General features: G+C 44.4%; 1 protein-coding gene across 1 annotated transcript in view; it reads right to left on the bottom strand.

Moving 5' to 3' along the window:
- The window catches only part of FRMPD3 (FERM and PDZ domain containing 3), a gene marked incomplete at its 3' end in the record, with an annotated part of 69,927 nt that extends 64,293 nt beyond the window's left edge, over positions 1 to 5,634 (bottom strand). The window contains exons 1-2 of the mRNA XM_080909631.1: positions 5,484 to 5,634; positions 1,983 to 2,085 (exon numbers count right to left, since the gene is read on the bottom strand). Of these exons, the coding sequence (XP_080765757.1) occupies positions 1,983 to 2,085; positions 5,484 to 5,631 (251 nt within the window). The 5' untranslated portion in view covers positions 5,632 to 5,634. The remainder of the gene's footprint in view (positions 1 to 1,982; positions 2,086 to 5,483) is intronic.
- Between the last annotated feature and the right edge of the window lie 6,667 nt (positions 5,635 to 12,301).

Genomic DNA, 12,301 nt, shown 5'->3' with positions numbered 1-12,301 from the left:
CTGAGATCTAGAAAGTTACCAGAGCAAAGATCTGGATTATAGGGAGAATCTTTAGGGAGCAGTTCATCTTGAATATGGAAGGGACATTTGGTCACCTGCTCAAGTCCATTCCTAGGTCTTCCAATTCCATTATAAAAAAAATGAGTTTACAGTGATTTATAGGTCTCTCCACAATCTTGACTTTTCTTCCACAATGTTCAATCCCTTATCTTACCAGACTCCTGGGGCAGCTCCCATTTTCTCCTCCAGGAAATACCTTTACACTAACTCTTCTTTTGCCAATGGCTTTGCCACCTCCAAGTCTTTCTTCACATGTCACCTTCTTAATGAAGCCAACAGTGGACACCCTTTAAAGTTACATTCTTCACTGTTGTGCCCAGAAATCTGACCTTGAAAAATCTTTATTTACTTCTTATATATTGCACATACAATTACTTACCCTGTTCACTGTTTGTGGAGTTTCTTTTCACTAGATTGCAAATGCTAATAAGTCAAGAGGTTCTGTTTCTTATTCACTGCTGTGTCTTCAGTGCCTAAAGTAGTATCTGGTACATAGTCGATAATAATGCATATTCATTGAGCGAATGGATGGATGAATGAATGAGCCATTAGCACCCGAGTTATCAAAAGATCAAAGTTTGTTTTTACACTGAAGGGGCTCCAGAATCCCTCAAAAAAATTGTACTACTTTGCTCTAAGGTATGAAGATATCCACTAAAACCAAAGAAGGACTTCTGAGGGGCCTAGCTTAAAGAACTCCAGCATATGTAACAATGAGGGAAAAATGGAGTTCTCTCTATACTGGTGTGGTAGTGGAGGGTGAAAGGGATAGTGTGAGGAGTAGGGCAATAGAAAAGAGAGTAGAACTTCAAGAAGAGACTAACAAGGGTCATTAGGGACCAGAGGTATTTGGGGCTACAGGAGGTATATGGCAACAAAGATCTACTTAGAACTAGTACCCATCAAACAGATAGGAGTCTGTTGTACTGTACACAGAGTGCAGAATCAGCCTCTGAAAGCCAGGGAGTGTCTCTGCGAACAGATCAGCTGTGAGGAGTTCCGAAAACATAGGAGAGAAACACTCTGAACCAAGGATAAGACAGATGCAAAAATGAAGAAAGATTGCATACAGCACAGAGAGAGGAGAGAAGAGAGAGGAGAAGAAAACTATGCAAAGGCGTGAGCATGTGATAATGGGACAAGGTGTGTGTGTATGTTTGTGTGTGTGTGTGTGTGTATGCATACGTGTGAATGTAAGGAATGGGTAAAGACAGAGTGATTACTCTGAATTCATGAATGGCTGAGACTTTTCTTTCTCACTGGCTCCCATCTATGGAAGACATTAAGGTGGCATGAATACTGAGGACAGAATCAACCAACCATCCATCCAAACAACCAACCAACCAACCATCCATCCATCCAACCAACCAACAAACCAACCAACGAACGAACCAACCAACCAACCAACCAACCAACCAACCAACCAACCAACCAACCAAACAAACAAACAAACAACAAACCATCCATCCATCCAACCAACCAACCAACCAACCATCCAACCAACCAATCTCTCCCTTCTCTCTCTCGTGTGTGTGTGTGTGTGTGTGTGTGTGTGTGTGTGTTTGTGTGTGTGTTTTGAATTCTCATTCTCATCAATCACTTGGCACTTCCCAATGCACAGTAACTCCAGAACTTTAAAACTTCAAAGCAAAAGGGCTTGGGTTCAGAGACAAGTTGGGTAGGACAGAGCAGCAAGGCGCATCTTTTTGTCAACTCGTGTCACTGGAAGAGTATATGAGGCCTGTGGTGACCTTTACTGGCTGATACCCACAGTTGTAGTTGGCCAGGAGCTCTGGCTAAAGCTGTTGTTCCTCAGAGGGTTTCTCCCTAAGGCCTTGAAGAATAATGGTAACCCTTTGCTATTGGTGGGACCGGGTTGGGGACACTGCTCAGTTCCTCTCAAGGCCCCAGAGGCCTGTTACCTGATGAGTTCTATGAACCTCTCCCTGGGGGCTTCACTCACGTCCTCCTCATTAATAGCCACAATCTGGTCACCAGCCAGGAGCTTGTCCTCAGAGGGGCCTCCTGCAGAGGAGAGGAGAGAGGCATGAGGGCTCAGAGCTACTGCCAGGAAAGTGCACATCTGGGTAAAAGCCATGGTGCTTGAGAGAATCAAGCCAATAAAGAGAGAGAACTCCCATGGAGGCCTGCAGATGATGGAGACTGAGGTCTTCTAGTTCTGGCTTCTGCCCATAGAGGACAGAGGAATGAAGAGAGAGAACGGAGTGTAGCTCCTTTAGCAGAGCATGGTATGAGAGCACAAGTCCCCAAGCTCAGACACGGTTGGTAAGTGCTTGACTGGCTCTAAAGAGGAACCGAGACTTGTGTCTCATTTGAGAGATTTACTTAGGTACAATGAATGGAGGTGGGTACAATGACAAGAGGAGAGGGAGGAATATTTTCCTTTGAATAGTATCCATATTTATCCATATGCTTGGAGAGGAGGAATGGATTTTGAGACTTAGAGGGTTTAACTTTTTCCAACACGGAGGGATACTATCTGCTACAAATATGTAAACAAAGTACAGGTCCCTTAGGCATCAGGAAATCTGCCTGCTGCCTTTCCAATTCCCCTTTCTTGTCTCCAATGTGAGGTTAAGAACAGATCTGTGGGGAAGCTATATGCCTTGGTTAGGATAAAGGGTGGGATGGAGTGGTATCATGGGCTGTGATGCCTCTGCTATCTAGGAAAATGTCCTTCCACTCTTCCTTCCTTCTTTTCTTTTTCTTTCTTGAAAAAAAAAAAAATCTTTTCAGAGACTAGGAGAGAATAAGGAGTCAGATCCAGCATGACCTTGATTGTTATTTATGGCCCTTTAATAGGCCAGATTCCAACTTTTTCTTTGTACAAAGAAATGTGCTGCCTATTTATCCCCCTAAAACATATACACAGTAAATATGTCACTCAAGACCAGGTGTGATGGCACAGGCCTATAATCCCAACTGCTAGGGGGGCTGAGATGGGAAGATCTGAAGTTCAAGAGTACCAAGGCTACTGAGTAAATTCAAGGCCAGTCTGGGAAAATTAGCAAGACTCTGTGACAAGACCCTGTGTGAAGACAGTCAAGAAGTAAGGATTTGTTTTAGCTCAGCATACAAGGGGTTCAAAAATAGTCACCTGAGCATATATCAGTGGCTCTGGAGCCAGGGACTCATGTGCTGGTACAGCAAGAAGGAGCCACCAATGGAACAGCGAGGGAATTTAGTAGGGCATGCTTCCTGCCAGCTCAGTGACTTCATGAATTGAAGGCATGGGGTTAGACAATCATACTCTTTGCAGCCACTGAACTGCAGTTGCAATTCACTCACTGTGTGACCTTGAGTGAGACTTTGAACTGTCTCCTAGTCGCTTATCTGTTAACCGAGAAAATGACAGAACCCATACATCATCAGAATGGTGGGAAGATAAATGAGATGATGAATGTATAGTACTTAAAATAGCTGAGTAAGCCAGGTAAAGTGGCTCACATCTGGAATCCTAGTACTTGGGAAGTGGAGGCAGGGAGATCAGGAGTTCAAGGCCAGTCTGAATCCCATGTCAAGTTAAAGACCACCTTGGGCTACATAAAACCGTGTCTCACCAATAGAACAAAACAAAGGATACAAAATAGATGATCACTGTTGGTGAGAACTTAATAAATGGTGGTTATTGGATCTTCCATTTGTTTTTTTTTTTCTTCTATCTACTGTCAAAAACAACTATGTTTGGCTAGGGATGTAACTCTGTTGGTGCAGTGCTTGCTTAGCATGCACTAGGTCATGGGCTCACTCTGCAGAACCACATAAACTGGATGTGGTGATACATACACACCTATAATCCTAACACTGGAGAGAGACTGAAGCAGGACAATTATTTTAAGTCCAAAGCCAGCCTGGGCTACATGGCTGATATCAAGCCATCTGGGGATGCGCAGGACCTTGTCTCCAAAACAAATACAAAGCCAATTAATGAGAATCACAGTCTCTTAGGTGGAGGCTACTTTACCTATTTCCCTTCCTTCTTCAGGGTTGGGATGCGGGGAGGGCTTCTTTCAAGTTTCAAATTCTGTTTACTTTGAAATTAAAGTATGGGTTCCTGGTGGTCTGTTGACATACTAAGTTTTACCTATGCCTTCTTTCTAAGACAAATTTGATTTCTGATCAGAAGACAAAACTCTTTGCCAAACCGCATGACTGACTCAGGAGCCTTTGGTTATCCACAAACTCCTGTATTGAATTTTGTTTGCTTGTGCCCTCCAGTTGAAGAGGGTTTACAGAAAAATATTTTTTCCTTTTCCTTTGAGGATAGTGAAATTCATCAAATTTCTGCAAGACCGGCTCATGCTCTGGCTGCTCCTTTTGACTGAGTGAGAAACCATTGTAAACATCTCAAGCCTCAGGCCTAGCAAGGGAGAAATAAAGCTCTTTTCTGTCAGTGCATAGGAGATTCAAACACAACCATGCTCCTGCTCTATTTCATTCATGATGGCAGGGCTTTCTGCCGGGGGGCAGGGTGCTCATTCCTTTTCCTACCCCACTCTGTCCTTTTCAAACCCAACTTGCCCCTCACCTACTCAGACAGGCTCTGAGCAAACACTTGGCCAGCTGCTTCCTAGGTGACTGACCCTGCTATTCCTCAGTTTCCTCATTTGTAAATTGGTAGGGGTGCCTCTTACCTTGCAGACTTTGCTGCAAGAATTAAACAAAAAGCAATAAAGAACATGGGAGATGCTTCATCAATGTGAGTTTTCGCTATTGCCAGTCTGGTCTTGAGACGGTTGGCTCTGTTTTTCTTTTCGCATCCCACCAGTGGTCTTGATCTTATTTCTCATCTTCACTCACTCATCTTTCTCCTGAATAGTCTTCACAGACTGGAGGCTCTCTCTCTCTCTCTCTCTCTCTCTCTCTCTCTCTCTCTCTCTCTCTCTCTCTCTCTCTCTGTGTGTGTGAACATTAGACAACATCCTTGTGGAGTTGTCTTTCCTTCCACGATTATGTGGGTTCCAGGGATCAAACTTGGTCATCAGGCCTGCACAGCAAGTGCTTTTATGCATGAAGATATTTCTCAGGCCCCCAGATTCTTGAGGGTAGGAGCTGTGTCTTGGGTTTCCCTGCAACACTGCTGGGCTTGGAGTAGGCATTCTATAAATACTCGTTGAATTAAATTGAATGATACTTTCTCATCCAAGGTATGACATCTCTCCTATCCATATTCAGTGCAAGGGGAAGGTTTGTTTTTGTTTTTTCCCCAGATTCTCTTAACTGCAGTCTTTGTCTCAGGCCCCGAGTCACCTCAATGGTTTGTCATTAGTTGGCAAATCTTTACCTGCTCTTGGTAAATTAGTCTGTAAGCTCATATACTTGGATGCTCTGCTATCCTGGAAGATAGGTAGGTATTGGAGATAAAAGCCAGGGGCTGGAAGTACCCTCTGAGGGACACCTACCTGGCCTCACAGATCGAACCACCACAGGCCTCTCACTGCCAGCCACGAAGCCAAAGCCATATATAGGATCTCGGTGAATGGTCACTTGTCGAAGTGTCTCTGCTGGCAGCTGTACACATTCCATATCATTTGCGCTCTCTTCCTTCATCACATGACTGGGGGGAGGGGAAGATAGGAGCAAAAAAGATGCTAAGGGAACTAAGCCTCAAAACCAACTGGGAGGGACATCAATTATGGTTCTGGCTCTGATAGCTGGGAGGTCGCAGCTTAATTACCTCCATGCTTTGGGACCAGCAGAAGTGATGACTACCATCGTAGTTCATACTGGAGAAAGAGGGGAACTAGGGAGGAGAAGCTACTTGTCTTCAGGAGAAACTGGTGCCATGCAAATTGTAAGTCACACCCTTTCTCTATGGTGCTGGGACTCTAGAAGAAGTCCACATGTACATGTATTGTTCTGAAGTTAACTGCTATCACGTCTCTTAATTGGTTATTAACTCCCTAAAGAAATCCACCCCCCCGCCCCCGCAGGGAACAGGCTACAAAAGCAGGCGAATAAGTGGGAAAGGAAATGTGAAGTCATTCGGGAACAGGGAGCATCTTCATGAAGTCCTTGTGCAATTTTAAACTTTAATGTCTATTAGGTAATATATAAAAAGGAACTATTTAGGTGGCATATATAAACAAGCAAGCTAATGTTCAGGACCATTACTTTACACAATTGTATATAATGCCAACTTATTTCACTTAATGGGACAGCTGGAAAATGACTCCCGTGGGCCAGAAGGGGAGCTTCTTGAGGCTGCTGACAGATCTGAAACTCAGCCAAGGCTGGGGAAGAGGAAACTTCCTCACACTTGGGGAAGATTCCAGGTTTTTCTCCTGGTGTTTACAACTTAAGCTCCTGGAGGTTAGTACTATACAAAGAGCTGTACAAGACTTCTACACCAAGGACCAGGATGAGGCAGATTCAGGCTGATAGGCCCAGGTGTAGCATTTGGATGACGAACCCTGAGGAATGTGAGTTTAAGGACAGTGGAGTTTGTGGAACACTGGGTCCCAGGGACAAGGGAGTTAGTAAAACAGAGAATAATGGTCTAAGAGAAGAATAAATCAGGCAGATATGGAAGAGAGAGGGCCAGAGACAAGGGGCTCAGGATCTTAGTAACCTCCTTTGGCTCCCCTGTATCCTTAGAATTTCAGCTATAGCAGATGAGCTTAGGTTCCTTACCTCGATATATCTATTCTCTAAAATTAAAGTTCTATCCAGGGTCCTTCAAAACAGGAGTAGGAGTAAATTAATCAAACTAGTACAAGGTCTGTAAAAGATGTGGGAGGATTTGACACTGCAAGAGTGATGTGATTGTTGACAAAGAATCCCAAATATTTCAGTGGCAGGTGGGTTCAAGTAGCTAGGTTGTTTATCAGGGATCAACTAATTAGAGTAAGCTTTTGACTATCTGTGGGGGAGCTGAGATTTGGAACAGTCGTATAAAAGATAAATGACAGTCCAGTAAAGACCTTGCAGCTAGTTCTCTCCATCACCAGGGCTGATATGAAGGCAGCCATATGTACTCTAGCTGTACCCGATATGGTCTGGAGACCTATTTCTTCTCCCTTATGGAGGTAGAAAGGGATGCTAGGGTAGGGCAAGCCTCTAGAAGTCAAATGTAGAAGCTGGCTCCTTCCCTTCTTCCTACCATAGAAAGACAAATGAATGCTTTCAAACTGAAAGGCACAAAGCAGCCTGAAGCTGGTTTGGCTTTTGTCCTGAATATGTATTTTTTGGAGATGGGCTCTTTGTGGGTGTGACATGAGGTGCTTTTCTGACTTCAATTTCTGCCAGTAGGTGCAAGTTTGGACTTAAAGTGAGCCAGAAAATATTGTCTTGGGCTACCATCTTGCCTCGTCCTTGAGGTTGCTGCTCAAATGAGCCTCTGTCTCTTGCCATCTTGTCTCCAAGACAATAAGAAGCCTCTTCCTGGGATGACATAAACTGGTTGCCAGTGTGGGTACCAAGTGGGGCAGAGTGAATGATTGAGAACCTGTTGGGCTGCACAGACCCTGGTGTGGGTACCAAAGAGGCTGCAGGGATGCCAAGGAAGTATTTTGTCCTGTTCTGAACTCACTCTCCCATCCCAACTACTAATAATCCAGATCCTGCCCCACTTTTCTTTTCCTGAAGCTGGGAACACTTCAGTCTTAAGTGGTCCTTGAGGTACCACACCACGGTACTGATGATAACAGTCACTCTTGGAGCCAGAGCAACCAATGAGCTGAAAGCCTTTAGTGACATGTTTTGCTCTATTCTTCTCACCCCCCCAATTGTCAGTCAACGAGTATTTATTGAATACCTACTCAGACAGTCCATCCCTGAGGACACTCAGAAGCTTTCGATTTTTGGCTATGAAGAGCCACCAGTCTCACCAGTCCAGTTGTAAGAGAAAGGACAAGGGTTTGATGCGTACAAAAATTAGAGTGTGATTGAGATCAGTAAATGAACTTGACAGCTAAGTCAACCTTGTACATTCAGAGAAAGGTTGGAAAAGGTAGAGAAGGTGTGGTGGAAGGTGTGGGGATGTTTCTGGCTGGCCAGGAAAAGACAGAGTGTGGAGAGAGATGGGAACCCAAGCTCTCTCTTTCTCTCACAGGGAACGAAGCAATTATCCATTGCCGAAGTCATGGATCCAGGTGAAACTTAATCACATTTCATTCCTCATTAGGGTTGTTCCAGAGCTGAACTAACTATCCCTAACTAGATCCTTCTCAATTCTAGAAGTATCTGATGCCTCCCAGTGCCCAAGCCTTCCCACACATCTTGAGTCATGAGAGAAACCTCTATTAACAGACCCAGGAGGCCAGTTTAGAATCCAAATGGAAGGTCTTCCTTTCCTCCTGAGGTCTGAATTTTTCAGTGTCTGCAGTCCAATCCCTCTGAAATTTGCTAAGTGTCTGGAGACTTGGGAGTGTCACTGAAGGCAAGCAGTGATGGATGAGAGGAGCTCAGCTGCCCAAAGGCTGCCTTCCTGGGGAAACTAGGCAATTTGACTTGGCTTTTGGGCTCTCCAAACAGGGTAACTCTGAGAAAATTATGAAGCAGCCAGAGCTCATGAGCCCTTCATTGTTTTATTTCTGGCATCTGCTATTTCCTTCAGTCCTTTGCTCGAAAACATGCAACACCTCCACTCTGACACTTTGTCTATCCAGCATCTCTAAAGAACCTGCCCATCTTTCACTGGGGTGGCCCTCTCCATTCAGTGATCCAAGAGCAAGTTCTAGCCATTGTGTTTTGTCCCATAGTAACAACCTTTGAGATCCATGTGCTTCTTTGCATATTGACACCTATTACGTCATTTGAGAAAAAAGTACTTTCACATCCATTATCCCCTCGCAGCTGCTATCTGTCCTGCCAAAGAGGTGAGGTGACTGCTCCTCCCCCAGTCTTCAAGGTAGAAGGAGCAGACATCCTCAGAAGCTGAGCACACCCCTGATCCAGCTGAAGCCAAATCTCCTTGGCAGGTCCCGAAATCCCAGCACTAACTAGCTACATGCTGTCAGACTCTGGGACCCCTGACCACCCAGAATTTTCATTGCAAGATGGCTCAAACCCTGTGAATGGTAGAATGTCACATCTTGGCTAGGCCCAGATTCTCAGCATACATTATAATTAACCTGTCTCTCTGATCCTGTTCACTTTGTGTTGTTGGGAAGAATGAAATGAGATCATGGTCACAGATGAGAAGCACTTAGAAGGTTAAATATATGACATTAATGTAGAGGTGACAATATTATGGGTAGCATTATTCAGGGTGACCAGAGGAACAGAGAAAGGAAGCCAAAAATGAACCTTCACCCAAAGTCACACCCTTTCTTTTCAAGAGACAGCCTCACAACGCTCGCTGCTTCTTTGTTAGCCAGGTAGCCCATTTCCGGGTCCAATTATCAGACAGTCTGACTGCAGCTGAATACCTTGATTCCTCTGTGGTCTAGCCTGACCTTCATCCCCGGCCAAAGAAAAACCAAGAGCTGGAGCTCAAGCTAACAACTGTTGCTAGGCTGGATGAGGCTAAAGACAGATGAACTGACAGGGCGATGAAATGGTTCTGCGTGAATGCTCTATCTTTTTACGCTTTGGGGCACGAGGACTAAAATGTTACAGTTACATTTCCAGGCACTGGCTTTTACTTCTCCATCCTTCCTTGCCTTTGGCTCCTTTTCTTTACATTTGGTTGGCTCCTTGGGGAGCCTTGTCATTCTCCTTGAAACTGGAAGGATTTGGAGGCATGTGGCGCCAATTAGCCCTCTGATTCCAGTAACTAGAGCCCGACTCTTCTGGAAGCTCCAAAGATTCAGCACAGCAAGCAAGCAGCTGGGTCCCTATGAGATGCCATGGACTCCAGGTGGCAGTAGTGGGAGTCCTAACCCTGGAGCTCGGAAATAGCTCCTCTGTGTATAGAAGTCTTTCCCCTTGTAAAGGTGCCCTCACCTCTCATTTCAGCCGGCTGCTTCTTACTGTGTATTGCTTTTCAAATTTTAACGGGTAACATGTGTGGGTATTACTGAATTATTCTGAGGCAGCATAGTCAGCTTTGACATTCTAATGCTCTCCAGGGTGATACCACTACTGACTATAATTTTGGATGCAAGGGCATTATCCTTAGACAATGGGTGGTCCATAGTCAGATGGCAGAGCTGAGGTGTTTTTATCCTGTTTTGTTGCACCATTGAAGGTCCCAGTTATAACACAATTGTTGCTGGGGCTGGTGGCACACAGGTATCATCTGAAGAACCGGGACAAAGAAATGGGAACAAGAGTTCAAGGTCATCCTCAGCTACAAAAGCCAGCCAAGTCTACATGAGACCTTGTATTTGTTTCAAAAATACTAAAAACCATATCAGTAAAAAGAAATCCATTAACATCCCCGAGGAACACATTAATTTACGTAAACAAAGCTCTGGATGGCTGAATCCGATTTATCTGAGGAAGGAATATGGAGAGCTCTAAACATTCATGAAATGAGATAGGCAAGGGTCAGGAGCAGAAAAACAGGGAGATATCTATTTGGTTCTACTGGAGAATTTGATCAGCCAAGGATTAGCTCAAATACTAGAGACATCTGGGAGTCAGGTAAGGAGATGTTGAAAGAAAGGATACTGTTAAGGTATTAGGTGTGTGCTGAGGATTTGCCATGCTCCAGGGTCTAGTCACATGTTAACCCCCTCCATCTTTATGACCACCCCCCCTGAGCTAGGCAGTAGTATGACTATTGTACAGATAAGGAAACAGGCAAGAGAGATCCATACAACCTGCTAGAGAATATACACTTATAAGCCACGTGGAACTGCAACATGAACACAGGTCTGACAATTATTCTATGATTTTTTTTGACAAGAACCTATGAACTTAGCAGAGTTTCAAAATGCAGTGAGGTCAACTCAATGGACTGTTCTTCCCGGACTGAATTGAGGGCTGTTCCAGTGCTGTCTTTAAGAGCGACCATCTTTGAAGCCACCATACCAGTAAATGACATCAGGGACACTAGGCACCAAGAACTGACTTCCTCATACTCATAGAGGATATATTCTAAGGCAGCCATCTCATCTAGTCTTACCTCAAATCAAAGATAATATTGAACTCTATATATTGTCATTATTTTCTTATATGTACGTCCCATCCCTATGATAAAGTTTAATTTAAAAAGTGAGGCACAGGGCTGGAGAGATGGCTCAGTGGTTAAGAGCACTGACTGTTCTTCCAGAAGTCCTGAGTTCAAATCCCAGCAACCACATGGCAGCTCACAACCATCTGTAATGGGATCTGATGCCCTCTTCTGGTGTGTCTGAAGACAGTGACAATATACTCACATACATAAAATAAGATAATTCTTTAAAAAGTGAGGCACAGCAATAGATTAACAACAATAAAAGAGAAGATGGTTTTATGGTGTGCATCTGTAATCCCAGTACTCCAGAGGTTAAAGCTACAGGATCAGAAGTTTGTGGTCACTCTGGGCTACATAACAAGTTTCAAGCCAACCTTGGGTATGCAGTGAGAATCCTGACTTAAGAAAACAAATGGAATGAAACCAGACTAACTATAACAATGCATTTGTGGTGGTCCGAGTGACAATGGCTCCTTACAGGCTCATAGATTTGAATACTTGGGGCCCAGTTGGGGAAAGTCTTCTAGTGACTGATCAGAAGGTATGGCCTAGTTGAGGGTGTGTCAGTGGGGGATGGGCTCTGAAGTTTCTAAAGCCCTTTTCGGCTCCCCACCCCTCTACCTGCCTCCAACTTGCAGAAGAGATTTAGACCTCTCAGATATCTCTCCTGTACCATGCTTGCCTGCCTGCTGCTATTCTACCCACATGATGGCTGTGGAATTACCCTCTGAAACTGTAAGAAGCCCCCAGTTAAATCATTTATATTGTGTGAGGCCTTGTTTGTAGTGTCTCTTTATAGCAATAGAACAGTAACTAAGGTGGTACTGTCATAAAAATGATTTTGGAAATTTGAATGGTTTATTTTGGAATTTTTCATTTAGTGGTGTTGGGCTCGGGTTGAATGAAGGGAACAAAAAGTATAGAAAGTGACACCATTGGCTCAGAGGGCTCTCCTGTCCTGACCTCTCCACGACTGAGTACCATCTGTCTTCTCCCTTCCCTTGTGCCTCAGGAGCTCATAATCATCAGCAAAGTCTCTTGGACTCTCCATTTCACTTCTTAAACCGCCTGCCATCTTTCCAAACCAATACCTAGTTCTTCCTTGAGGTTAGCACTTCCCCACCCATCCTTCCGGTATTGTAGAAATGGGTGAGG

This window comes from Micromys minutus (assembly GCF_963924665.1).
Source record: "Micromys minutus genome assembly, chromosome: X".
Lineage (NCBI taxonomy): Eukaryota > Metazoa > Chordata > Mammalia > Rodentia > Muridae > Micromys > Micromys minutus.
This window is presented reverse-complemented; position numbering and strand designations above follow the sequence as displayed.